At 40.5% G+C, this 27,048-nt stretch overlaps 3 protein-coding genes across 6 annotated transcripts in view; 2 read left to right on the forward strand and 1 right to left on the reverse strand.

Annotated features, from left to right (window-relative positions):
• The first annotated feature begins 9,252 nt into the window (after positions 1-9,252).
• grhl3 (grainyhead-like transcription factor 3) lies at positions 9,253-19,248 on the forward strand. Its single transcript, XM_044375359.1, has 15 exons — positions 9,253-9,408; positions 10,941-11,115; positions 11,239-11,297; positions 11,946-12,222; positions 12,354-12,593; positions 13,318-13,429; positions 13,640-13,734; positions 14,403-14,561; positions 14,680-14,758; positions 14,866-14,990; positions 16,137-16,162; positions 16,280-16,365; positions 16,503-16,588; positions 16,830-16,894; positions 18,230-19,248. Exons 1-15 carry the CDS (start codon positions 9,392-9,394, stop codon positions 18,345-18,347), a joined length of 1,719 nt encoding a protein of 572 aa, XP_044231294.1. The 5' UTR covers positions 9,253-9,391; the 3' UTR covers positions 18,348-19,248.
• A 533-nt stretch (positions 19,249-19,781) lies between these two features.
• cldn23l (claudin 23-like) lies at positions 19,782-25,748 on the forward strand. 2 transcript variants are annotated; one of them, XM_044374095.1, is made up of 3 exons: positions 19,782-20,073; positions 22,176-22,224; positions 22,327-25,748. In XM_044374095.1, the coding sequence occupies exon 3, from the start codon at positions 22,602-22,604 to the stop codon at positions 23,352-23,354; it is 753 nt and encodes a 250-aa protein (XP_044230030.1). In that variant the 5' UTR covers positions 19,782-20,073; positions 22,176-22,224; positions 22,327-22,601; the 3' UTR covers positions 23,355-25,748. The 2 variants fall into 2 exon arrangements, with proteins under 2 accessions (XP_044230030.1, XP_044230031.1); XM_044374096.1 differs by having other exon boundaries at positions 22,180-22,224.
• cnksr1 (connector enhancer of kinase suppressor of Ras 1) overlaps positions 25,534-27,048 on the reverse strand; it is a 29,067-nt gene continuing 27,552 nt past the window's right edge. For all 3 annotated transcript variants that reach the window (XM_044374088.1, XM_044374087.1, XM_044374089.1), the window contains one exon: positions 25,534-26,745. In XM_044374088.1, coding sequence (XP_044230023.1) covers positions 26,305-26,745 — 441 coding nt within the window. In that variant the 3' untranslated portion in view covers positions 25,534-26,304. The remainder of the gene's footprint in view (positions 26,746-27,048) is intronic.

Consider the following 27,048-nt stretch of genomic DNA (forward strand, 5'->3'; position numbering starts at 1 on the left):
GTGTGTGTATATATATATATATATATATATATATATATATATATATATATATATATATGTGATATTATGTCCAATAATAACATACCTTTGTATCTCATTAAAACAAACTTTTCTCATTATAACATGAAAAGTTGGTAACTTATAACAACAAACTTCCATATGTTGTTTAAAACAAGAAAAATATCCAGTCAGTGCCTATAGCGACGATCTTGTAGCCTACATTGGCTAGAAAAAGTGCCGTAATTTGGGGGAATTTATTTAAGACTTATTCGTGTTAAGTGAGAAGGTCAATACTGCTTGTTTGTCTGTACAGTAAATATGAAGCTGCAGCCAGCAGCTAAGTTAGCTTAGCTTAGCAGAAAAGACTGGAAACAGGGGGAAACAGCTAGCTTAGCTCTGTCCAAAGGTAACAAAATCTAGCATATGCCATATCAACACCTCTAAAGCTCACTTTAGAACATAATATCTATTTATTTTAGTGCGATTAAAAAGTATCGTGTGCCGGACTAATTCCTCTAAAACCCAACTTTTGTTGTTTTTTACTCTTGTTTTTGTAGGAATTAAACAAATGAGATATGTCACCCTTGGACAGTGCCAGGCTAGCAGTTTCCCCCTATTTCCATTCTTTGTGCTAAGCTAAGCTAAGCTGGCTGTAGCTTCATATTTATCATACAAACGAGACAGTGGTATTTCTCATTCTCAATTTCTCATCTCGACAGGAAAGCCAATAAGCTTATTTCCAAAAATGTCAAACTGTCAAGCACTAAAGCTTGCAAAACCCCTGCTATAGCCTTTTAAACCTTTGATTAAAAGACCAGTGGGTTGCTCTAAATTTTGTACACAGTTGCTTTATACAGCAGATGTTTTACTTTGTCAAGTTATAAATTTAAGATTATGAATGTGGCTTATGTGAAGCACGCTATTACTTGCACACACCTGGGAATGTTGCATCAACCCCAGTCAGAGTGCAATTATGCACATTTCTAAGCGGTCGTTAGTTGCTGCAGATAAGAGTGTCTCCCAACAAACTATGAAGTAAGGTTGTATCTACCTCTGGCCTCAGGGACCCAGAATGAAACCTAATATGGAGATGAGCCCAATACCTGCTCTCTGTTTGGGTGGGACTGCAATTAGTGCTCTTAACACTATAAAGTGGCTGTGTATGTGTGACAACCTATCAAATGCATTTTTATTTGACCTTTTTATCTTGATTGTGTGACTTTATCAAAACCAGATTTTCACTACAGTATGCCTCCCTTCCTAGTGTGGTTCAAAAGTGTGCAGTGTGTGTGTGTTTATATCATCTTACGTCTGGCATTAAACGTTTTAGCTCCAAATCATGGTGCTGAACCTGCTGCATTCTTCATTAAAAAAAACACACCCACACAGCTCTACAATTTCCATTTATGTGTGATCTTTTCTCAAATAGCCAATGGTGCCAGATTTATTCGCTGTATCAATATTCTATCACAGATAGTGTTTCTTTAAATCTCAACACTCCCTGAGTTTCTTGGCAGACGTTCCCCAAGTGGCATTACATCATTAATTTATCTGTTTTCTGATATGGCAGAGTATAGAGAAATGAGAGATGAAGCAGAAATGTGGCTGGTGTGACAGACAACATTATCACCTGTCTATATCTCTAACCTTTGTGTGTGTGTGTGTGTGTGTGTGTGTGTGTGCTTGGAGACAGCATGTTTATAAGTAAGAGAGAGAGAGAGAAAGTACGGATGTGTGCTTATTTGTAGATTTGTGTGTGCGAGTGTGTGTGTGCCAACGGTATAGCATGCACATGTCATTCCGCAGTTGCTGTTATCTTACTGACTCTTTCAAATGTATTCATGCCCCAAAAACAAGAGCGTAGTGTGAGACAGAAATGAGTGAGGAATGGCTCTAAACAGACATGACACAGACTACAAATACCAACAGACTTTCCACTATCTTAAGCAAACAGTATGCTTGGAATAGGCCTACATGCCTCTCTTACTGTGGAAAAAAAGAATACCACACTTTGAAAGGACAGCAGGTATTTATGCAGAAGTAATGAAGAATTAATGAAAATAAACAGCTTGCGAAATACCCTCTGAGTGCTGATTTTAAGAAAAAAGACCAAGATTCTACCTGAGTCACTCTGTTGAACTTCACAGTATCCTTGTTGAGGATTCAAATAATATCTCAGAAGCTAAAATGTCTTTCAGACAGAAGATCAAAAGCATCATAAATTCTTCCAGGACAAAGGGTTTTTTCCTAAAACTTTGCGCAAACTGACAATACATTTTCACATATGTGCACATATGTATAAGTTAGTTTACTTAAGTCAGACAAAGTACTTTGGTTAAAATTTGATTTAGATTTAGGTAATTCATATATTGCTCACGGTTAGGAAAATAAAAGTTCTTGGAAAAGACTTTGGTCAAAGCTAAATCAGCAAACTTTTACCTTAAAGGTAATATATGTAAGAATTGTGAAGCAATTTACATGTATTAATTGTTTTTATTGCCAATGAGTGAACGGGTTGTTACGTACCTTAAAAAATGAAACCTTCCCCGACTTTCTCAGTTGGGTATATCAACCTGTGCACTGATTTCTATGTGAAGGACTCGGGCAATTTTTTCTGTGAAAATCCAACAGATGTGATGTTTGTGTGCTGAGTGATGCTGAGTGCCCTACCTCTCTCCCGCTAATGTCAACAAATGACCGGCAGCCATCAAAACAAAAAACTGTGCTAACTTATCTGACTAGAAACACCCTACAGATATTAGCTCTCCAGCTCTGTTAGGTTGGCTGGTGGCTAGCCGCCTAACCATTCCAGCTATCACGGTTTCTGGCTAAATTACCTTTGTTTTTTGGGGGATTGAGACAGCTCGCTGCCTCCGTCGACCACCACACATTTCACAACAAAACCGCAGCGTGTTTCTCCCCGGCCACAGGCCCGCCACACTACTAGGAAACACAGTTGGTAAACAAAGTTGGCAGTTTGCGGTTGATTAACGCATATTTTTGCGGGTTGGGTGATGCAGATTGCCTCTCATAATGGGTTGGTCAGGTGGGTGTGGGTATTAAAAAATCCTGAAGCGTGCATCACAACTAGCCAGTGGTCACAGCGCAGCAGGATCCTCGATGTAGCTGTTTTCACAAAAGAGCTCCCAACGATCTCTAGAGAATCAGGTCCGGACGTTTTCCAGAGTTGCCCTTTCACACATGTAACACACAGCAAGAGATTGTCCATGTCAGATGTGTTCACACCCACTGGAAATACTCTGCTTGGTTTAGGCAAGGGGTGCAGGAGGCAGGACATGATGCAAAAAGTATGTTATGGTTGTAATTCAGCATTTTAAAGCTTTTCATTCATCAGAAATAAAACAGCTTTTATTTTATTAGAAATCACAGGAAGTCCTTTCTCCCATTAGCGCTAGCTGACTGACTGGGAGTGAGAGACGTTTTGCTGAAGCATGGTGCAAAACACAACATTAGAGATCTTTTATGTTATCATGAGAAGTGTAAGTGAGGAAAAAGACATCACCTGCAATAGTCTTGCATTGCTGCTAACTCACGCTGGCAGAGTGTGAGCACACGCAGGAGCACAAGCAACGGGATGCTGACTGCAGCTCATTTAACAGCCACCGGTGTCACTAATGAGAAGTAATTCTGATTCTTATATATACAACCTTTAAAATGAAAACTTCATTGACTTCATTGTACCTGAATTGTCAGGCATATATCACAATGCCATCTTTAACCTTAACCAACATAAACAGTTTGTGGCCATTTTTCTTTCATGTAATCCTCTTATGGAGGGAAAGCATTTTTTTAACATTTCATGCACAGAGCACTATTTGTGTTTTACAACTTTGTCCTCATTGCATCAAGTTGCAGGAAACCAGGCCCTTTATTTTGACTATAAAATCCCCTTTTAGCCACGTTGTCAACACATTTGCCCCCAAGCAGAGCTCAGAGAAATGCATTCGCATTGAGCAATGACACCACCATTTTCTCCTCTGCAGCTTTCCCCTGCCTCAGGCATGTAGTGTCCTAACCTGCAATAGCCAACATGTAAATGTCAAAGTGCTTAAACTTTGAAGTGGCTGCAGAGCTCCGAAACTCTGCCGTTCCCCCCATTGCTTCTCCATATGCTTGCTTGGTGGCAAGCATATCCTCCTTACTCCTCATTTCTTACACCCAAATCCCCCCTCATCTCTTCCCCCTAGCTCTGATCTGTCACTCGAGGTAATGTGGAGTTTCTGGGAGTGGCTGCTGCTGGCTGGTGGGTGGAATAGTAGAAAGGAGAGGGGGGCTGATGAGGTGGGGGCTAAGGAGTCTTTCCAGACTCTTGGAGCCTCTCTAGTCCAGGCCAAACAAAGTGAAAGAGAGGTCTCCCCATTCACCACAGTTTCACAAATTTGAGGAGGTCAGAGCACCTGGCAGAAGTCAACAAATCATGCAAACACACACTTTGGTAAACTAGCTGCACACAGAGCTCAGAGAACAACACAGTGTCCTAAAAAGAGTTAGCTTTAGTATCAAACTCACACACCAACTCACTCTTGCAGTTAGGGCTTGGTAGCAGTACTTGACTAAATCAAAGTGATGGCAAATAGCATCACAACAATGCCAACCAAATTATTAAAGCAGTCAATACTTACCCAGTACTTGTAATACAAAGTTTACAAGTACAAGAGTTACAAAGTTTTGGTTCTCTTCAACAAATGGCAACCTCTTGGTTTTCTCATTCACTCCACTTTTTGTGTGTAAAAACAAAATATTTGGAAAAATGTAGATTGTCAGTCAAAATAAGCAGCCAAGCTCCTTATTGTTATGGTGGTCTAACTGAAGTTGTCATGCCGATCAAACATGACTTTTAAAATGCAGAATTTATGAGGTTAAGTGCTATTATAATTTTTTTTTTTAACTGTAGCATTACTGTCAGGAGAGCAGAGGGTAATGGTTTGGACCAGTATAATGTGTGTAAAGCTTCCAGTTTCATGATTGATATTCAAAAGAAAAATATTTGTTCAGTGTCAGTGTCTCTTCAAAAAACTTGTATTCAGTTTAGTGTTGAACAATATCCTGTGTTACATACAGGAATACTACATTGCACTGTCTTGAGAGCCTCACTATAGCTGCTTGTTATGTGTTAATGCAGTGCGTAGTCTTTGACAACCTGAATCCTCTATATTTTTGAGATGTTTCATTTTTAACAATACATTTATTATTTGTTATCTTTAATTACACTAAATTGTTCTAAAAACACTGCGGGTAAAGGATGAAAAATGAAAGTAGTTAAGAGAGGAGCAGTGGTGGTTGGTGGAAAAGCGGAAAGAGTGCAGTTAAGGGAAACATGTCAGGGCTTTATGGTAACAGGTGGAGAGTAACAGGCCCCGGGCTCCTTATATCTCTATCAACGCTCAGCACACATTCCTCCATGACAAACCAGGCATTAGAACAGATGGAGAGATAGAAAGAGAAAGAGATGTAGAGAGATATATGTTGTGTAGGAGTTGATGAAAAGGATCCACTGCAGAACAAAAGTTTTTCATTAGTTTCTTCACCTCGCACGACTTAGTCACTGTAGTTTAAGAGCTTAAACTCACACGATCTTTACATTTAGGCTTTAGGTCATGTTGAAAATGTTCTCAAGCGGTAGGATCAGGATAAGATTTAGTGGTCAAACAGTCGTAAGGGAAAGGAGGAGCAGCAAAAGTAGGTGAAAAGAAGAGTAAGCGGGAGACAGGAAAAAGAGAGGGAGAGATATATAGTGGGAGGAAAGAGGTGATGAGAGAGCCCCTTCTCAGCAGCAGTCGTGCGTAGAGCCAGCACTGACGTGTGTTTGTATGCTGCCATGCATGGCTGCATGCACACATGCACACGCACACACAAACAGTCACACAACAGACCAAAGCACCAGGACACTTGGGTCTCGACTTCTTACTCCATAAGTGAGTTTCAAGGCATGACTGGCAATCGTTTGAACATCTTGTGACATCCATCCGTCTCCCCTTTCCTTATCGTTCCCACCCTGTCGGATTGGGACAGAGGTCTTTATGGGGCCATTCACGCGTGTTCACAATTAAAAATGAAAGTAAAAGTGAACAGCAGAAGATACGTTTGGTTGAACTTTACTTATGCTTAACAAGGTTATATTTTCTTTACATGTGTGTGTTTTTTAATAAGTTTAAAAAATTAGGAAGACTTACAGACAACAGGAACAAACAGGAACTTGACTTCCAATGTTGCAAGCTCACCTTTCTCATTTTCCTGCAGAGATATTGCTCCACCCAAGTAAATATGAATTAATTATTAATCTATTACTGAAAACTTTATTCTCTGTATATGTTGAAATGTATGCTTGCTTGTAGACAGATTTTAATTTTTTGTGTTCATGTTCATGTTCAGCTGCCGTAATTAAAAGACATTAATCAACTGAAAGTAGACCAGTTGAACCAACTGTCTCCAATTTCCCTATAATGAGTACAACATTACAGGAAATGTTTTTGAAATTGTCAGGAATGTATTTGGAAATTACAGTCATTCACCTTTTTCTAATCCCAGAGATCATAAAATCATGGTTAACTTTATATTGTTCATGTATGATTGAATATGAATGTAGAAAGCAGGTAGAAAAATGCAGTAAAATATTCAGCAGTTGCTTCTTATCCTTTGTTGCACCTTTCAAAACAGCTTATTTCTCTATAGTCAAATTTCTCTCTAAGTATAGATTTGGTTGTGAACAATATCATGAACATCCAGCTTGTTTCAGTGAGCGTTTGAATGGTCGGCGTTTAGATGTCTGTTTTTCTTGTGGAGCAGAGAGAGAAACAGAGAGTGACTGAAGTGAGGATAAAAGAGGTAACGTTTTGATGTGGTAATTTCAGAGCACTAATGAGGAGATTGAGGAAACATGAGGCAGACCAGATGAGAGAGAAAGAAACCACAGGCGAGAGAAGCCCTTCACGCCCTCAACGAGCTGATGAAAAGTAGAGAGACCTACATCCATGTTACCATGTCTGCTCTGTTAATGCCTTCTTCTCTCATGAGTTTAAACACTATATCAGAATGGGTCTTTAGAGAAGCGTAGATATGTATGAACCTGGAAGAAAACATATTTTAGTTTACATTTAGAAAGCTCATGTGTCAGGGATCTAGCATTAACTTCAATTAATTCTATTAATTTTGACAGTAGATGTACTTTCAATACATATACTGTGGAGTGATGAAGGTGCGTCATACACAGAAAGCCGTCCTTTCTCTTTCTCTTCTGATTCGATGCCAACTCGCCCTCGGGGTCTCCGTGTGTATGTGTATGTTATTCTACAAGGGTGTGTGTGAGTGTGTGGGCAAGCTGCACAGCACGCACCCTTCTGGTTTACCACGCCAGATTCCCTCAGGTGCCAGCGGCAAGAGGTGCTCACACACACACACACACACACACACACACACAAGTAAACAGATAAACAGCTACATGCAATTATACACATGCACGTTATTCCATGCATTTGTGTGTGTTTAAGTGTATAGCAGTGTGTGGGTGGAGGATATTATCTCTGACTGACATCAGGCTATACAACCCTAATTCTGTTCTTGGATTCCTGATAGTTTGAGGTGTGAACTTTAAGTGTGTAAATTGTGTTTAACTGCTAAGTCATTGTGAAAGTGATCATTTCATCTTTGTAGTTATGACGTGCACTGATACTAATCAGTGTTTTGTCCCCAGTCATTTCTTTGGCGTCCCATCTGAAACAAATCCCACTTCTATGTGCAAAGCCAAAATATATTTAGAAATCATTTCATTACTTGTTGGCCAGAACAAATATATATTATTAACTCAGAACACTTTTGACAGAAAGATATACATAATTTAGTTATTATGGAAAATGTCAATATCTAATTTGCTGTTATTTTAATAGCAGTAAATTGCAGTGGTGGAAAGTAACTACGTACCTTTACTTAAGTAAGATTTTGAGCTACTTGCACTTTACTTGACTATTTCCACTATTTATACTTTACTGCACTTTTAAGGGAAATTTTGTGTGCAGTCCCACATTTGTTTGTAGCTACAGTTACTAGTTACTTTCCAGATTAATTTTTTTCATAAAAAACATATCATTCTATAAAATATGATGCACTATATTAAGCAGTTAAAAATTGCTGCAGCTTGACAAACTGCAGCATTCAATTGCTACTTACTGAATATGTCAGTGCATCAACAACAACCATAATATCCAATAGTATAATATACATGATAATATAAACCTCGAAAAGGGACTTTTCTACATAAAGACAACTTTTAGATTTGATACTAAGTAAGAATTTAAATATAGGACTTCTATTTGTAATAAAATATCTGTATTTTAATGGTATAGCTACTTTTACTCAAGCAAAGAATGTGAGTACTTCTTCCACCACTAGTACATTGACACAGTTTTATTGATTTTAATAGACTGGATAATGGTTTGTATTGAAAAATGATTTATTTATTTTTTTTTATAAATTTGTTTTTGCTCTTTTCTGTTTTTCTGTCACAATTTATTCAATTCTTGATTTAATACTGTAATTAGGGAGTTTTATATGTATTAAGAAGGTCTTGTGTAGCATATTTTGCTGTGTTACTGAGAGTTCAATTGTACTGATTAAATAACAACTTTACAAATGCATTTGAAGAACTGACACTATCTGTGCAATTCTAAATTTAAGAAATAACTAGGTATTGGTTTGTATTTTTTTCTGTTTAAATCCTAAATATACTGAAATTTTAAATCTTATTATTTCTCCACTCTTGTTTGGTTGAAAAACATTTTTCTTTTTTTATGAGCTTCCCTTAAACCCACCTCCCCTCAGGAGTTTTGGCCACAACAGTAAAGCAATTACACCTATGATCCCCCCAAAAATAAAGACACCACAACCTGTGTATGACATGGAAATGGAGAGAGAGAGAGAGAGTGAAAAATGATACTGAAACACTATTGACATTTTTAAGCAGAGTTCCAGTCATTACCAAACCTTTCACACCTCTGGGATCCCCAGTCTCACTCTTTTATCCTGCACGATAATGAGATTCAAACGACTCCTGCCTCGGATTGTCTTGCAAAGTGGTCTCTTCACTGCACACACTCATACACATGCAAGCCAGTTTCTCTCCAGCCTGGGAAGAGTTAATGATCCTACACCTGTCCTATCTGACACCTGTTTCAGCCCTCTCAGCCAATCAGAAGAGAGAGGGAAACGCTCTGCTGGCATGAAATAAATCTGGGCCCCGCTCAGAGAGAATCACAACACTTGACTCATCTGTGTGTCACTGCTCCTCTCTGCTAGACTTACACAGAGAGAGAAACACATACAAACAGCGAAGAGTTGAAATTAAAGGAACCTATTCCGGCTGACTTGGACTGGAGACATGACCAAAGAGACTGAGTAAGTTCTGTCAGGATATTTTCTTCTGTTTTGGTGTAAAATTGAGCTTCATCAAGATTTTTTTTTCTCCAAAATGTGACTTTTATCCACTAAGATAAAACATTTTGGCTTGGACTTTGTGTAATACAGTAAGTTCATTTTAGATTGCAGGCTGGGGGACAGAAGCCCCCCTTCTTCCTATTTGCAATGAGACCCCCATGTGAAAGAACCCTGTTTTCAGAGAGGGGTGTTTTGGAGGGGAAATTGATATGGATAGATTTAACACATACACACACACACAAACACACAGAAAGTCAGGTCTATGGTTGTAGAGGGTCTGTTTTCGGGTTGTGTAGTCACTAACCTAGGGGCCACAGAGCACAAAAGGAAACCGGGAAATAAGAATCTCCTCTTGAGGTGTTGGACAGAGACAGAGGGCAATGACAGCATGTAATGCATTGAATTACATAATGGAGAAACCTTAGACAGGACCCCCCCCCCCCAGCCCTCCTTTTCTGTTTCTGTGTAAAAGCATCTGCACTCGGCTGATGGAGTATGAGAGGTGGAGACAGGTGCATCTTAGCAGGCATCTGAGTTTCATTTTATTTTTTCTCAGCATTTAATGTAGCAGAAAAATCAAGGAAACAGACATGAAAAGTTGTTGAAATGTACAGAATTCCAGGGAATTTCCAGGTGTTAAAATGCTTCTTCATTAATCCTTGTGAGAAGTGCTTGGATTTCTTCTTAAGCTTTGGTTCTGCTGTGGTTGAAACACACCTGTGGTCTGTTTCTCCTGTCAGCACATTTGATTGGCTGTTTATCCAGAGTAAACTGTGGCTGTTTGTTCATTTGCTTCTTCAGACAAACTCCAAAGAGGGGCTTATCCTGGTAGGCAGGATATTTACAATCCAATGTCACCGCGAGTCTTCCCAAACAAATCCAGTCCTCGGAATCCCTGGTTTTATTTTATTTTTTGCAAGTGATACGGAAAATCAGAGCTCACCTTAGTGACAGTTGTGGGTTTCTATTTACTTAGTAAGAAAATCTTGTCATCTCTTTTGAGATCCAATCAAATAAGAGGGTTAATACAGGATTCAAGAATGCAGATTGTTGGGTTTTTTTTTTTCACAGCACTGGAAACCACAAACACTAGATGTGTGATTGTGTATGTGTTGTGTGTGGAGGTGGAGGGGGTGAGGGGATGGGGGGGTGTTTGTGGGTGGCCCTTGGTTTTTTAAACCTTTTTGACACCACTGCTTCTGAGCAATGTTACTCAGCTCTGTGGTTTTGCAATCGAAACCCTTCATGCTCAGAGGCAAGTATGTGCAGTGCCCCGAGGCTCAGCCACTGCTGGTAAACTCCAGCTTACTATCCCTCTGTCAAACCCTGTGTGTCAAATGCATGAACTGACTTTTTTTTTATCAAATAAATACATTTATTTCCCTCGTTGGACTACTGCAGAATTTTACATCCATACTTATCTGTGTGAAAATGTTTATACGTCAAACTGTCAATCTAACCAATTGCTCTCAAATCTTTTACCCTTTGTGTAGGACTCTGGGACTGGTCTTTCAGAGTGAGAATTTCAACTATAACCGCTACACAAACTACATCATGGACTCCTGGTCCTACTTGGACAACCCTGTCCCCGAGCAGAACCACTCCAAATCCAGACTCCACCCCGGAGATGACCTGGCAGCCCTAACCATGCTTTATGAACAGTGCAAGGTAGATCATTTTGAATCAATACCAAAAACCCCCTCCAAAAAACCCAAATTAAATCTTGACTTAAAGGTTACATTCTAATCTCTTCAATTTGAACACTTTTTAAATTTGTTTTTATTTTTCCAGAACCAGAAAGAGCAGAAGATTGCTGCCTGCAACCGCAACATCTGCAAACCACCAGAGAGGTAAGAGCTCAAAAACTCAAAAGTGGGATTTTTACAACATAGATGCCAAATTTATTAGAGAATACAGAAAGAGAAAGGTAGGGCTTTGTGAGGTCAGAAGCAGGTGAGTGGGTAATCCTCGAATCAAACAGTCAGAGGGGATTATTGTCTGCCTCTCCAGTCTTTCTATCATCATCTCTGTCTTTCTTAAGGAGTTTCACAACTAGTGGACAGACAGTTGTTTTTCCTCCTTGAGCTCCCTATTCCTTCTTTTTGTTAGGTGTGTGAGAAATGGCCATTGTTGGGGTGCAGTGTTGTTCCCTCAAACACAGAGAAACTCAAACACAGAGAAGAAAAAAAGCTGGATTAAGATACAAATAGTACCCACCCAGACGAGTTCACTTTGCAGTAGCTGTGTGTGCTAAAGGACACAAGACAGTTGAAGTGCCTTTACTGATTGTTGTATTTGCACAGGCTGGATAGATATGGCAGTCTGCAGGCTTCTTTACGACAGTCACTTTCAGGTTGTTTGTTTCTTTGCTTTGTTGATACCTGGGTGGAGTATTACCGAGCAAACGGACCTGACTGAAGTGGTTTTGCTGTTGTAATTAATTCACTTTCTCTTTCCCTCTCACTTCCTCTATTCCCTCTTTTCCCCCACCATGCCAGAACTCAAACCAACGCCAGTGATCTTGTTTCACTGGAGACGTCCGCCAACGTCATGAAGATCCTCTCTGAGAGCATTCCCACCAGCCACCCCCAGGAAATTTTGGGAACCAAGCACAACACCCCCCTGCCCATCTCCACTCCCAGCAACTCAGACACCTACGCCACCTTGACCAGCGTGGTGGCAGACACTTACGACAAGCAGGAGCTCAACATCATCTTTGACTCTTTGCTGCAGAAGTGGCCAGAGACCGGGGCTTTCCCTGACCCTAGCACCGAGGTAAGCCTCATTATTTGAAAGCTGAGCCATGTTTTCCTGTGCAGCTAGTTTTCTGTTTGGCATTTCCGTCTCTACACCTTCCCTTCTTTCCTTTTATTAACACCTGTCCTTATGTTTTGTGTGGATGTCAGACTCTTCCCTACAGTGACCCCTTCCCTGAGGATCAGTCCAGCCCTGTCTACTCAGGCTCCTACACCGGCTCCCCACCGGAGAGATACAGGAGTGACTTTCAGTTTTCCCTTGGAGCTCCCTCAGCGACCCCTTACAAATCCAGCGAGCTGCCCATGGTCTACCTGAACAAGGGGCAGTTTTACCCTATCACTCTCCAGGGAGTGGACAGCAGTGCTTGCCTAACCAGCACCAAAGTCAAGGTGAGACATCATCAGGAACAAAAGGACTGTATGGAGTACAGCCTCGTTTTTATGTTGGAAATTATTCTTGCTTTGTTTTTCCTGCATGTGACTGAGTTTATCTTTAATAGGCATGTAAATAATTTGTGACTACTGTTTAAAGTGGCATCCCTCCCTAAAGGCTTTATTCACGAGCTTGTGAATACATAAATTTTTTGCGTGCCACCAAGCCAACCCTTCCCATATATCTGTCCCTCCCTTGGAGCCAGCTCCTTGGTGACTAACTCCCTGCTGACACTTTGCACACTGGGCTGATACCATTAAAACGACAGTGTCCTGCCCTGTATAATTTATTCTTATGGTGGTGTAATAAGGCCATGAGTGCAGCAGAGCTTAGCCCAGCTCCGTTTGTCTGATCTGACATATGCCAAGTGAAAAAAAACGAGGTGTGGTGTGGTTTGAACACATAGGTGACAACCCGTTTCTTTGTCTAGCGAATCAGAGGATAAGAATATACACAAACACACACCAACTCACTGCAAATAACTGATGACAATGTGAGTAGAAAGGGGGGATTTGGAGTGATGAATGAAACATGATGGCTTATAAACGAGAGTCAGTCATTCTTAGAAAATGGAGGCAGCTGCGAAGAATCACATTTAGTCAGACAAATGTATCTAATTCTCTTCTTCTCTGCTTTCCTGACACTTTTCTTTCTCCTTTTCTCTTCCTTCCTCCACTTCAGACAGTCGTGATGGCTGTGTTTGAGAATGACAAAAGCCCAGAAATGCAGCTCCGTCTTTGGAATCACTGGCATGCCCGCCAGCCAACTGTCAAGCAGAGGGTCATTGACATCGGTATGTTCTCCACACATGAAGATACACATGCAAAGTCACTGCGCACCTGTATACGTACACTCAATACACAACAGCAAAAGTCCCCTTGTCTTCTATCGTGTGTTGCGTAAAAGAATTAACCCGTGATTCTTATCTGATCACACAACTGGAGAGAATTTTCTACAAATGATCATGAAGGAAGATTAAAAATGTCTTTGTTTCCTTTCATAGCGGACTACAAGGAAGTGTTCAGCGGCATTAGCAACATAGAGGAGGTGGCCTTCAATGCGCTCTCCTTTATTTGGAACCCCAGTGAGGAGGCCAAGGTAAAAACACACTCTTTCACCCACATCAAACCCGGATGCATAGATATTATTATGTAACGTAAGGACATTTCTCTGAAGAGCGAATGAACAGAACAGGTGGAAGATTTAGAGGAAAGCAGAGGAAAGATTAAAAAAAAAAAAGGTTGCGAGAGAAGGAGTGGCTGAGGAGGGAGGGGGAGGAATCCCAGAAATGTGTTTGGCCCTGAGGCTCCTGTCACCACAGCAGGCAAGAGCCGCGGCGGCTAATATGCGCTTCTCTGTGGCCCAAAGGTGCTGGGGTGGGGCCACGAAACCTGCTACAGGTGGAGAGAAGCAGGAAGAAAGGAATGACTGAGTGCTGACATGATTAAAAAGAAAATATGAGAAATAAATAACTGTTTACATGGCAGAGAAAAGACAGCAAGGTATTCTCAATTGCTACACCACGAAGCAATCAGTATCTATTTTCAAAGAGTTTCCAAACATGCCATCATGTCATGAATGTCATTGGCTTCTTAATTTGTTTTCATTGGCATACGTTACTTTCCTGTATATGCTTCGAGTCTGTCATTATGTCTCTACTGGGACACGTGTACAATGAAGGAATGATGTGAACAAAGGCTGTCAACGGTCAAAAACTTGACGCCAACATGATGTACTTAAAAATATGTGCTTCTCTTCTTCTGCAGGTGTATATTGGCATCAACTCCCTGAGCACAGATTTCTCCTCGCAGAAGGGAGTGAAAGGCTTGCCTCTAAACATCCAGATCGACACTTACGACTACAGCTCGGGAACTAACCATCTCATACACAGAGCTGCTTGCCAGGTCAAGATTTTCTGTGATAAGGTACGTCGCTGGTGTCATTTCACTCCACTCCACTCACTTTTGTCGTCACATTAATATAATCCGGCATGCAATGGAGTCATTTTTGCAACTGTGTGATTGTCTGCGTTGTTGCCCTCAGGGTGCAGAGAGGAAGATGCGTGATGAGGAGAGGAAGAGATCCAAGAGGAGGGGACAAAAAAACACTAATGATGCTAACAGTGAGTGTTGCGAATAGGCGCTGCATCTTTTTGAAATTACACAACACACATAGATTATACAAGAACAGATCGTTCTGACATTATGCACCTTCCTGCTTTATTTCCAGCCAACAAGGGTTTAGTGAGCAGCTCCATGGGCAGTGACTGTACCTTCTTCCAGACCCTGGATGATCACATCACCCAGCCAGTTCTCTTTATTCCAGAGACACATCTCTCCAGCTTACAGCGCATGGTAGGTCACACTTTTACTATTTTTATTATTGTGCATATTTCACGTCTCTCCTTCTCCTCTCCTCTCCTCTCCTCTCCTCTCCTCTCCTTCTCTTCTCTCCTCTTTCCCTGTGTTGACTGAGTCATGATCCTGACCCTGGTATCCCCACAGGCAATAGGACAGGCATGAGAGAGGCAGGGAAAAAACTGTGGGAAAGTATGTAGTGGGAAAAATGGGTTGGGAAGGGGAGGGGATCAGTGAAAGTGATGTGAAACACCACCTTGAGATCAGATGAGCTAATTGGAGCCGAAACCAGGCACAAGTACAAGGAGCTACAGCTGCTGACACTGAGATTAAGCTATGGGGGCTTACACAATACACACACACACACACACACACACACACACACACACACACACACACACACACACACACCTGGCACATCAGCACTCAGACACAGACACCTGACATATGCACCACCCTCATCTTCTTTCACCTTTTTACTCACACACACATACACACTTGCAAAAACAGTGAGGAGAGAGTACTGTTCAGACAGGCCAATTTTCCCACACTGTGGAGTCTAGAAGGTTATGTGTGAGTGTGTGTGTGTATGTGTGTGTGTATGTGTGTGGAGAGGGGAAAAGACAATACAAAAAGAAACCGTATGTCTGAAAGATGTTATTTCTGTTCAGACTTAATATAATAACTTTATTTATATAGCACTTTTCAAAACACAGTAACAACGTGCTTTACAATAAAAAGAGAACAAATAATTTAGATTTAGATGCAAATTAGATGCAACAAAAAATGTTCTACAGTGAACTCTTTAGATAAGAATATACCAAAACATCAATTTGAAATGACTTTATAATAAAATACCAGACAGTCTGCTATGAATGGTTAAGGTGAAAAACACCTTTGATTGGCCAGAATGATAAAGTCTAGTATGGTCCTATCTGTGTCTCTCCATCAGTGTCCATGCTTATGTGGCTCTGTTAGAGGTTATGGGAAATGCAGCCTTAAAGTAATGATAACATTCCTTTTTGAGGGTGTTACGCACAGACAGTCGGTTGCGAGAAGGGGGACATTAAGCAATGCCTTTATCTGTTGAGCTGTGTCTAATCAGATCTCTACTCTCCTCTCTGTTTTCGTCTGTCTCTCTAGGCCACTCCTATGGAGGACATCGAAAGGTAAGTGTCGATTTTCTAAAGCGGCATAAACAGCTGTCCATCGCAGTTTGATATTTCCAAATTGACATATAGTGGCTGTTTTAGGCTAAATGTTTCTGTTCTGTTTCGTGTTGCCAGGAATTCTCTCAAGAGGTTGTATCCAGACAGAGATCAGAACAGCTCTCCACCCAGCAAGCAACCCCGCAGAGACGACTCACAGAGAAGTAAACAAAACATTTTGTTTCTAATATATATATATATATAAAAAGTTGTCATCAGTAACACCATTATGAGCAAATGAGCATTCGTCAAGTTTTTGATGCTAAACGTTTTTTTTTCTCCTTTGCTTGCTCTCCAAAAGTTCTGCTGTACGTAAGGACAGGCGCTGAAGAGGTCTTTGATGCACTCATGCTCAGCTCGCCAACACTGTCAGGCCTACGGGAAGCTGTAAGTATCACACGATCACTTCAAAAACGATAATTCCTTTTTTATCTGACCTGATTTCTGAGGTGGAGATAAACAGCACCACCACCTCGTCTCTGTCGTTACTTTCCAACAACAACACGTAATCGTGTCACGCATCATGCTCACATACCTTTAACTTAACTGTATGTCGCAAGTGTATCATCTGTCTTTAAGCAGGAGATCTAATGCTAAACTGTCATCTCATATTCCTTTCCTTTCTCAGATTTCAGAGAAGTATGGTATGCAAGAAGACACCATTGGGAAAATCTACAAAAAATGCAAAAGAGGGTGAGTATCTTATTGTTTCTTTGGTATGCTTAATTCTCTATTATTATGCAATGGGCTTTACACACAAGTTGGATTAAGAGAGTTCATTTGACACAAACGATGTGCATAAATCCACGGTTTAGTTTGTGATTTAATCTCATCCTCCTTTAAGGAAGCTCATGTTGACAGACCGGGTAGGTCAGTTAGTTGGCTCGGTCTACTGGAATGTGTTAATGGCTGCTCCTCCAATAGAAAGACATACGACTGAGGGAGGATGAAAAGATTTCAAAAGTCCTGCAGATGAGTCATCGGCTCATCTGTTGTACTTTATTGTTGCTGTACTTTATTTATGCTTTCATAACCTAATCTAATCAAAACATCAGTCAGTTGTGTTGAAAGAGATGTGTCGATATGTTGTATAGGTCGTTTGTCAAGTTTTTTTTTTTTTTTTAAACTGTCGCATGTCCGATTCGCCTCAGTTAAACGTTGAGAAAGGTCAAGTGAGTTCTCCTGTGCTGAATCACAGTTGGGTGCTCCACCAAAAAAAGAATTTTATGTGTTCCTCAAAAAAATTGCAATGAAAATGTCTCCTGCTTTCTTCACCTTAGTGATGATTCACAAAGATATACTTGTAAGGTAATTATCATCATAGCTAGGGAGCATTTACACCTAGCCAGCTTTGAAAAGGCCTTTATTTCATATACAAAAAAAATCTAATGCATCTACTGTATCTTACGCAGTTAATGACTTTCTAAGTGAGTCTGGGTCACATTCTGTACAATAACAGAGAAGATCAGAAGGCATTTCTTGAAATGTTAGTGCGACCTTCCTGACAAAAGCTGAAACACCTTTGGGCGATTTTCCTGCTGCTTGCTGGCAGCTATCACTGCAGGGGGAGCAGCTAAGCTAACAGGTTGGGTTACATTCTCCCCTGCAGTTCCCTCCCTCCTCGTTCGCTCTTGTCTTCAATCAGCCCTGTCCCTGCAGGCAGAAAGCATGAGCCGCTGGTTAGTTCAGTCATTAAAACCTTAAAGACTTAAAGGTTTGTGTTTAGGCAAGGGTGGGGAGGAGGAGGAAGTGAGTGACCTGATTTACTACCCCTACTGATGCAGGAGATATACCACCACTGTGTTTTTTTTCAACCGAGAAGCGTCTTCCAAACAAGTGGCATGCTGCGCTTAACCCAAACAAGAAACCTGTTTATGTCACACTAGAGTGAAAAGTAGCGCACACCACATTTTTAAGCCAATTTGCAAGTCCCAGTTTTGCACCTTTTATTGAAGACAATCTAGCATGTGGTAAAACACTTGTGCCACTGGAGTAACCCTTTTTGTGTTTGCTTGTGTCTCCCTTCAGGATCTTCGTCAACATGGATGACAACATCATTGAACACTACACCAACCAGTCAGCTTTCCTCATTGAGATGTCCGAAGTGGTCGCCGGTCAGTTCCAGGTCACCCTCATTGAAGTATGAAAACAAGTCAGCCACCCGTTCCACTGATGGATGAAACAACTCACAGCTGCCATTTTAAACCATCTCTAAAAGCACTGCCCACTCAGAGACAATGTAAGCTGTGGACTGCTGAAAACCATTGAGAGAACCGGACTGAACTGGGATTTCAGATGAAAATGTCAAATCGTTTCTAGATTTTGTAAATACTACTCACCCCAGTTCTTATGATCTTGTTATTTGAATTTAATATTGTAACGTAAGAGCAATTATGAGGAATAACCTGTATATAAATAATGTAAATAGATTTTAATATGACAGTGTTTTATGAGCTAGCCATGCGCATGTGGCAATCCATTTTTCCACAAATTGCTATGTATTTCAATTTTTTACAGAGTTCTGTACATGAATTGTGTACAGTGTATTTTCAGCATTTTCAGAGGTTGCTATTCTTGCTGCTTTCAATGTACTCATCATTTCTTCCATAAGAGCCAATGGTGCGTTTTCTTACCCACAACCTGCAAACAATGTTTTTCACTGCCAAAAGTGTCTTCTTGTAGGTTCCTGTTAGTTTCACATATTCAGAACCTCATGTCACACATTTCGCTCCGTAAAACCATGCAGAGTTAGTATTGGCCATCATTTAGCCCAAAGCTGTGGACATTTCTTGACTGTATGGTGTAACCACAGAGTTTTCCTGGAAACAGTTCAACCCCCCCCCCCCCCAGACCCCCTGATGCCTGCCAGAGGACTTTCGTGGTGTGCATGGTGTATGTGTGTGTGTAAAAAGTTGTAGGATTTTTTTTTTTCCTTATACGTTACGCATCATTTCAAAGCGAACATGTATCCCAGTAATATTTCATGATTATACCATGGCAATTCTGGTTGTATTAGTCAAATCTTGTCCTTTTTGTAAGAAAATAAAGAAAATGCATAGTAGGTTTTGTGTCTTCCAGTTATTATGCTTAGAGATCTGATTGAAAAGCCAGCTATTCACAGCTCTGCCAAGATTAACAAACTAAAGATAAGCTTAAATGATGATTCCCATGTGTGTGTACGTGTGTGTGCCTGTGTTTGTCTTTTGAGGTGAAGTGCATATTGGAAATGTAAAAACAGATGATTGCTCTATTGGCTCTCTTAACAGATCAAACAAAATCAAGGATCCCATCTGCTTAAGAGAGGTCCAGCCCTAATTTATGTGTTTTTCGTGGGTGTTCAGGGAAAAGGGTCACATGCAAATGGTCACACAAACAAAAAACAAATTACAATTATTGTTTTCTAGCAGCTCCATGTTCTCCAAAATAGGCATCACACACGAGCTGGAGTGTTGGCATATGCTTAAGAGCTCACCACTTTTCCCTATTTGGTGACACCGACATGGAAAAGAAGGGAGGCACTCTGTCCTGGATATAACACAGACGTCCTTCAGCAAGTCAAAGACAGAGGGATTCACAAACACAGACACACAGAAAGTGAGGTGAGAGAGAAGCAGAGGAGCAGACGGAGGGAGAGGCAGCGAGGCAGGCAGGAAAACAAGGGGGCAGACACAAGGACGGAGACATGAAAACAGAGGCAGAGACAGGTGGGGAGACTGTTGAAGCGAGGATAGATGAGAAGGAACAGAGAGCAAGGATAATGAAGAGGTGGTTGCACCATCTGCTGCCAAAGAGAGAAACATGTTAGCAATTCAGACGAGAGCAGGGAGGCAGCCAGCGATCTGCAGTAAGATACCCACAACCCCTCCTGAATGGTAAGTGACAGTGACTTTCATAGACTGTGTCTCTGTGTGTGTTTACGTCCGCTCAAAATGCGCCTGTATGAGAGAAACTGTGTGTATGTGAGCTATTAATAACCTACTGTATGTTCATCATTTTGAATTCATGACGAGCCTCTTCAATGATCTCTGCACATAATTTCCTCTTGGTATTTCTGCATCGAAACAAATCCAGCATCTTGTGAAGTCACTGTGTTTAAATCATTGCACATATCACAGAGCACTTGTTTTGCTATCACTTCAATTCATTTTTTTGAGGAAGCACCAAAAAATTCTGATCTACCCTGTGCATCTCTAATTTTGGCTCCTAAAAATTACAATAGGAAAATTGTAACAAGTGGTAACAAAAGTGATACCTGTTCACAAAAACACACAGGATATCTTAAACCTTGAGGTGGAGGCTGGAGGTGATACTTTTTATAATGAAGCTGACTGTCAGTCCCATTTAATTCACTCCTAATTCAGAGAAGTGAATGATGTCTTGACAGCAGAGTCTCAGATCAGTGCGTCTGTCATCTTCTTTCATCTTCCGTCATGTCAAAAGGGTCAAAACAGACTAATGGCTGAACAGGAAATACTGCCACATTTATAATCATACCCACAGTGTAAGCATAACATTTCTTCAGACATGATGACAGATGACAACACATGTGTTTATGGAAATATACTCCCATGCCAGTATTGTAGGCTGATACCGGCTCAGTCGTCTTTGATCCTTTGAAAAATTGAAATTTCCCATCACTGTCATTAAAGTGATTGGTCGGTCTTCTCGAGTTAAATGTCATCACTTACATTTTCAGGAGCGAAATCTTTCATCTTTCATTAATCAGGTCAAATTTACAGCTAACACAGGCTGAATATCCTCTGCAGTACTTCATACTGCACTGTGACTCTTATAGTGCAGCAATACTGCAGTAAAAGAAATACTATACAAGATTTTCACAATCAACCACATACGCAACCACATGTTTACAAAAACATTCCTGCTAGGTTCTTTGTTACACAGTATGTCCGGTCAGGGGTTACTCATATGTTTTCACAAATTTGTAACACTTCAAAGCTTCAAATATGTGAATTTTTTTTGGAAAGCATGTTTAAACTTCTCCAGTCATTATATCTCAGATATTTGTCTTCAGTTGGTAGCAGGTAATGTGCATAAAACTGTTCATGGTAAGTAAAAACTCCAGATATATATATATATATATATTTTTTTTTTTACAATTTTAGTATTAAATCATAACCAAAAATTACAGAAACCTAAATAACATTCATCATTTGCTTCATATTCGCTCATCACATTGTTTTTATTTAGAAAGCAGGTTTGGGAGGAAAATAGTGTAAAAATGAAAATCTGTAATGGCTGTGTACCAAAAAAAAAAAGAGCATGGGTGATTTTCCACATTAAAACAAGGAAGCCATATCATATTATCACCATTGTGAATGTTTTGTTTAGAAGAGATGTGTGCTGATTGTGACTACTTGTGTTTGTGCGTGTCTGCGTGACTCACAGTGACTCTTCCAGTTGTCTTGTCCCTCGTCCCTGAGGGCATTGTTTCCTCAGACTCAGACACTGTAGATGGACTCACTCTGCATTCAGACATTAGTCTGATATAATTACTAACTGAACTGAATTCTTCCAAGGTCATAGCTGACCATCTATCGTCAGGCTTTGAGAAAACAACACAACACACCCTCTTGCACACACACACACACACACACGAACACATTCACGGCTGAACTCAAATGCGTCAACATTTGAGTACAGACAGCAATCAGGACTTGTATAGAAAGAAGTCTAACTAGGTTTTGTGATAAATAAAGCCACACACACACTGTCACGTTGAGACTGGCCAGGTTATCGTATCCTAGCAACAGAGACAGGCATCGACCGTTCAGTCTTTTCCTGTCCAGCACTGGAGCAGTGCAGCCAAACCTCCTTCTGCTTTCTCCGGCTGCTTGAGTGCTTCTATTTGCTCCACTACACACTTTTGCCATTTCTCATATCTTTGTCTCTCTCTCTCCATCACTTCGATCTGACGTGTACTACCTCGCTCTCTCAATCTTCCTCTTTCACTCAGCCAGAATGAAGAGTCCTCAGCTGAAAGAGAGGAGAGTCACAATTAAGAGGTAATGGATGAACTTTTATTTGCTCTTGATTTTGCTATTAGTTGATTTATACCAATTTGTGAAGGAAAGATTTTAAGATTTAAGTTCTGTGTTTCTTTACAGGCACAGTTAGATCATCGGTGTCTCGCCAGAGGAGAAATTTGTGAGACATTTTCTTCAGTGTGAACACTCAGAAACAACAGAAGAGATTTTTTAGACTAGATCCACACTATTCTGCAGAGTCCCACCAAGACTGTATACGATTATAAACAGTAGCAACCCTGTCTGGACGAGTAGCAGCCACTTTGCAGCTGGTGTGTTTTATATTTACAAGTAGTTACATGTTTTGAGAGTTTTAATCAGCACTACAAACATTTCCAGAAGAATCAGGGTTTACGATGCACACTCCAGCTTCCATGGTGATGGGGATTGTCTTTGCCCCTTTGGGATTAGTCCTTCTCTTTACTGCTGCCATCACCCCTCAGTGGAGAGAGGGACAGACACGTCTGGGGATGTCAGGGCCAGGGTCTCTTCTCCGTTCAGGAGTGAAAGGTCAAGGGATGGGCGTCAGGTCTGGGTCGGTGGAGACACTGCTCTTAGTTCGCTCTGATGGATTGTGGGAGAGCTGCCTGCAGGTGGAGCACTCAGAGCTGAAGCAGTGCTGGCCTGTGGCAGGTCCATATCAGAGAGACAAAAGGGTTCGCCTGGCGCAGGGCTTGGTGCTGACTTCTTTGTTCCTATGTGGCACCGGCATTGTTCTTGCCTGTATCGGGGTCCGCTGTTGGACTGATCTACCTCTGAGAGGTGTTGCAGCTACAGGTGGACTCCTGGTAGTGATGGCTGGGCTGCTAAGTCTGACCGCATTAGGGGTGTACACCCACAACCTTGGAAGGCTGGGGATGGAGGATCCACGTCAAGAGATCAATAACTCCAGGTTCCCCCACCTCAGGCTGCGTCCAGCCGGATCGCTCTACTTTGGGTGGCTGGGTTCATGTTTACAGGTTCTTGGAGGCAGTGCTCTGCTCTTCAGTTTCAAACGACCAAAATGCCCAACCTGTCCATCCTGCCCAGAGCTCCCAGTCTGCCCTGCTTGTCGTTCATGTCCAGAGATTAACAAGCCAGGCACAGATGTTTATGAAGTCAGCTGTTAGAATGTGAACCTTAGATTTAGACAAGATGGGTAAATATGAGCAAATTTTAACTTTAGCATTCTTAAAGTCACTTATAACTCATCCGCTACAATATTAAATCTGCCAGATAAAAATTCAGAATCAATTGATAACTGACTGAACCACAGATAATTGCTTCTACCTGATTAACAGATGTCTTACTCTAACAAAAGGTATGAATATGACTGATGTAATTGCCTCAGAAATATTCTTTAAAATAGAAAGTGATGAATGATAAAGCAGACGATCGTTAGATCTACTAAGAGCATCGTGGTTGAAAAGAGCTCAAGTTCCTGCTGCCTTTAACTGCAAAACATGACTGAAGTGTCTCTTTGTGCTGCCTTTTACATTGTAGCCATGCGTTCGTACTGTTAGCAAAAACATGACATTTTATGTGTCCGAACAAAACTGTGAAATGTAAAATACTTGTGATAAATTATAAGAGCAGTTGTTTAGATGATGTTAGGGCTTTAAATAAGATCAGTTGTAAAAGCTTGTTTTATATTCCGTTATAGATTGAATATTGTACTTTTTTGTTTTAAGTTAATTGTTAACAGAGAATAATGTTAGATTAATACATATTTTAAAAAAGTGTAGTTCTTTGAAATGCAGACAACAATCTTTAAATCATTTGATGCAATCTGCTTGTAACGTTTTCTTGATTCAGTCATTGCAAGCAAAAAATAAAAAAGACCAGTTTTAGTAGCCCTGTAAACATATTACAAAGAATTTGTCATTTTTGTAGCCTGTCTGTCAGGTAAACCTTTGTATGATACCTTCACTAAGGAGCCTTCATGTAATGAATGTTATATTACTGACTTGGTAACATGAACAGTGAGAGGAAAAAGGTGTTTGGGGAGGAGGATTTACACAGCGGATTGTTGTTTATTCTTTGTAAATTCTCTGCTGATATGAAGTTGTTATTGTGTGTTCATACCTGTGGTGCATTCTGCATTAAATAAAACAAGTTTCAACAATGTACCACTGTGTGCTGCATCCTACTCCTACTGTTTTAAATGAAAGCAGATCTAGGCAGTTTTTTATTAAAGACCCTAGCAAACAGAAACCAATGATAATGATTATTTATAATTCATCAAATGCAGAATGAGTGTACACAGACATTGCTCCTGCACTCAATGTCACAGAGACTTCACACATTATACTCTATGTGTACATCTTTACTCTCCCTATTTATACTGAGGCTTTTTATAGATCCTCTTGCACAGTATTTCAAATTCATTGTCTCCACACAAAGCTGAGAGGCAGAGAGATCACTTCAGCCAACACACAGCAGACAAGGTCGCAGCGGTTAAATCACTGAATTAGCAGAACGAGTCCCGTTATGTGAACAGCTCACGACCTGACAAGAGAGCGAACAATTCACATTCTTCAATCAGTAGAAAATATCATGCAGCACCTGACACACAGTATCTAGCAGAGTTCAGTACAGTGTACAAAGCATTTAAGTGCAAATCTGAATCACTTTAGTTACATGTGACACAACAATTGTAGGCAGTAAGTGGAGTCTTGCATTGGAAGTGCAGTAAATGTAATTAGGAAAATGCATTTACGCATTAGTCACACATACTATAAGATGGAATTTGCTTTATTTTTCAGTATAAGAAGAATTTCTTTGAATTTGAATGTATTTCTGCATAATTTGTGTGCAAGAGTGTGTCAACCTTTACACAAACCTGCACCAACTCAGTGATGTACAACTATATATTAAAACTTATAAGCCTTACACTATTTTTCAAATAATAGTTCAGACTTTGAACTCTTTATTGGAATAATTGAATCTGAAAATAAATTTGACCTTAAGTCCAAAGGCCACTGTTCAATGGCAGACAGACTCCAAAGTATATCTATTGAGTGGAGAGATATTCATTGGCTGGCTTTAAGAGCGCTCACATGAAGAGCAATTCATGCACATACACAAAAGACATACAGGGACATACACATGTACAGACAAGTATTTTATAATCTGCTTACCCAGACATAATAGACAACCACACAGATAAAAAAAATGAAACAAAAGCATAAAATCATTGATGAGAAAGAAATAAAAAAGCACAGTAACACATCAAGATTCATCAGTCATTCCCTTTCAGTCCACTTAATAAACTATTAACCACGACAGGAACATCACGACACGTTTCAGTGATCATCACGCTCCCTTTTTATTAAGCCAACGAGTGTTACAGTGAAAAGGAGCAGAGCCTTGAGGAGTCCTTGCTTGTTTTGCTGTATTCATGGCAGACTTGAGCAACAAGGAACACTGAACCATTATATACAAGAGTTCTGAAATGAGGCACTCTGCCATATGGTTCACAAACACACACAGTTTGTGGTAAAGTAAAGTGTTCTCCACATGGGCTAACAAGACTCAAAAAACTCACAAGTGTCTCTGAAGTACATTTTATGTGCAAAATATTCAACTGTATACCTTTATTAAGGTAATGTCAATAAACAAATACATACAGTATTTATAGTAAAACTGTATTTACATATCACATTACAAGAGGCATGATTTATATTACAAACTCTCATAGAATTCTAAGAAAAATCTCTTCTAAAAATGTTTATCATTAGAGGAACAAGACAGCCTTAGAATCCCATAAATATATACTGAACTCAGATTGAGACTTGGCAAATTGTTCTTTTCTCTGTTGTAAACTTGTCAAATGTGTTGTGGAGCAAGTCTAGGTCTAAATTTGCTTCCTTTAAAAAAAAGGCAAACAAATCTGCACTGATCCATTTCACTGACATACTTGATTAAAAGAGCTGATTTAATGTCAATTTGAACTAATCGTCTCTGGTGAATGTCAGCAAGTGAGGCCCAAGTGAAATACAACTCTCTCACACTTCTTCTGTTTGTCTAATTCTGGTAAACAGAGCAACTTTGCACGGGTGTGATCGTTCCAGCGTGGCCTTAAATGTAGAAGTAGTTCTCTGCAGCTTCTCCGCTCTCCACCATTTCACTTAGCTGTTTGTTTATTGATTCCTGCAGCGATCCCAGAGAGAGTTCTAACACTGGACTGGACTCTGTGGTCGGAGAGCCCTGCGGGATCTCCAGGAGAACATCAGACAGCTCCGCGTCCACTAACTGCTCTCCGTCGCTAAGGCTCAGTCTGTATGCACCTTTTGTCTCTGCGGTGGCTGTTTCCTTAGCTACCGTTTCCAAGGCAACCTTCTCAGCAGGCGTGTCTTGTGCTGCCGCGTCGTCCCCTCCTTTGGAGGCCCTGAGTCTGGCCAGTCTTTCGATTTCTTGAACTAGTTCCTCGTTGTGGTCCTTCCACTGACGGTACTTAGAGGCTGTCAGATCAGATTCCTCCAGGATCTTGTTTATCTGCTGCAGTTCTGCTTCTTTGGCCTGCAGAGAGTGACCATGCAGATATACTCAAATATGAAACTGTCTCAATTCAACTGTCAGAACAATTTACTTGAACGAAATGAAAAAATGTGCTACAGGGGTGTCACTGTTTCATAGGTAAACTACTTCTAATACATCTACTTCTTTGTAGAATTGTCTTAAATCAAAAGACACGCTTCGAGACAATTCTTGAAACTTGACTCAAGATTTAAATCACCGACAATCACCAATAAATCACCAATGCTACATTCACTTGATTTGTGTACTAATGACTGAATGTTGCAGAGTGGAGGTGAGCCAATA

This window comes from Thunnus albacares, chromosome 15, assembly GCF_914725855.1.
Source record: "Thunnus albacares chromosome 15, fThuAlb1.1, whole genome shotgun sequence".
Classification (NCBI taxonomy): Eukaryota; Metazoa; Chordata; class Actinopteri; order Scombriformes; family Scombridae; genus Thunnus; species Thunnus albacares.

Bases quoted from the DNA above. Each gene is read 5' to 3' on its own strand.
- grhl3 (XM_044375359.1), top strand. The intron at 13,735-14,402 runs GTAAAAACACAC...CTTCTTCTGCAG, and splicing joins ACCCCAGTGAGGAGGCCAAG to GTGTATATTGGCATCAACTC. The intron at 14,991-16,136 runs GTAGGTCACACT...CTGTCTCTCTAG, and splicing joins TCTCCAGCTTACAGCGCATG to GCCACTCCTATGGAGGACAT.
- cldn23l (XM_044374095.1), top strand. From the start codon at position 22,602: ATGCACACTCCAGCTTCCATGGTGATGGGGATTGTCTTTGCCCCTTTG.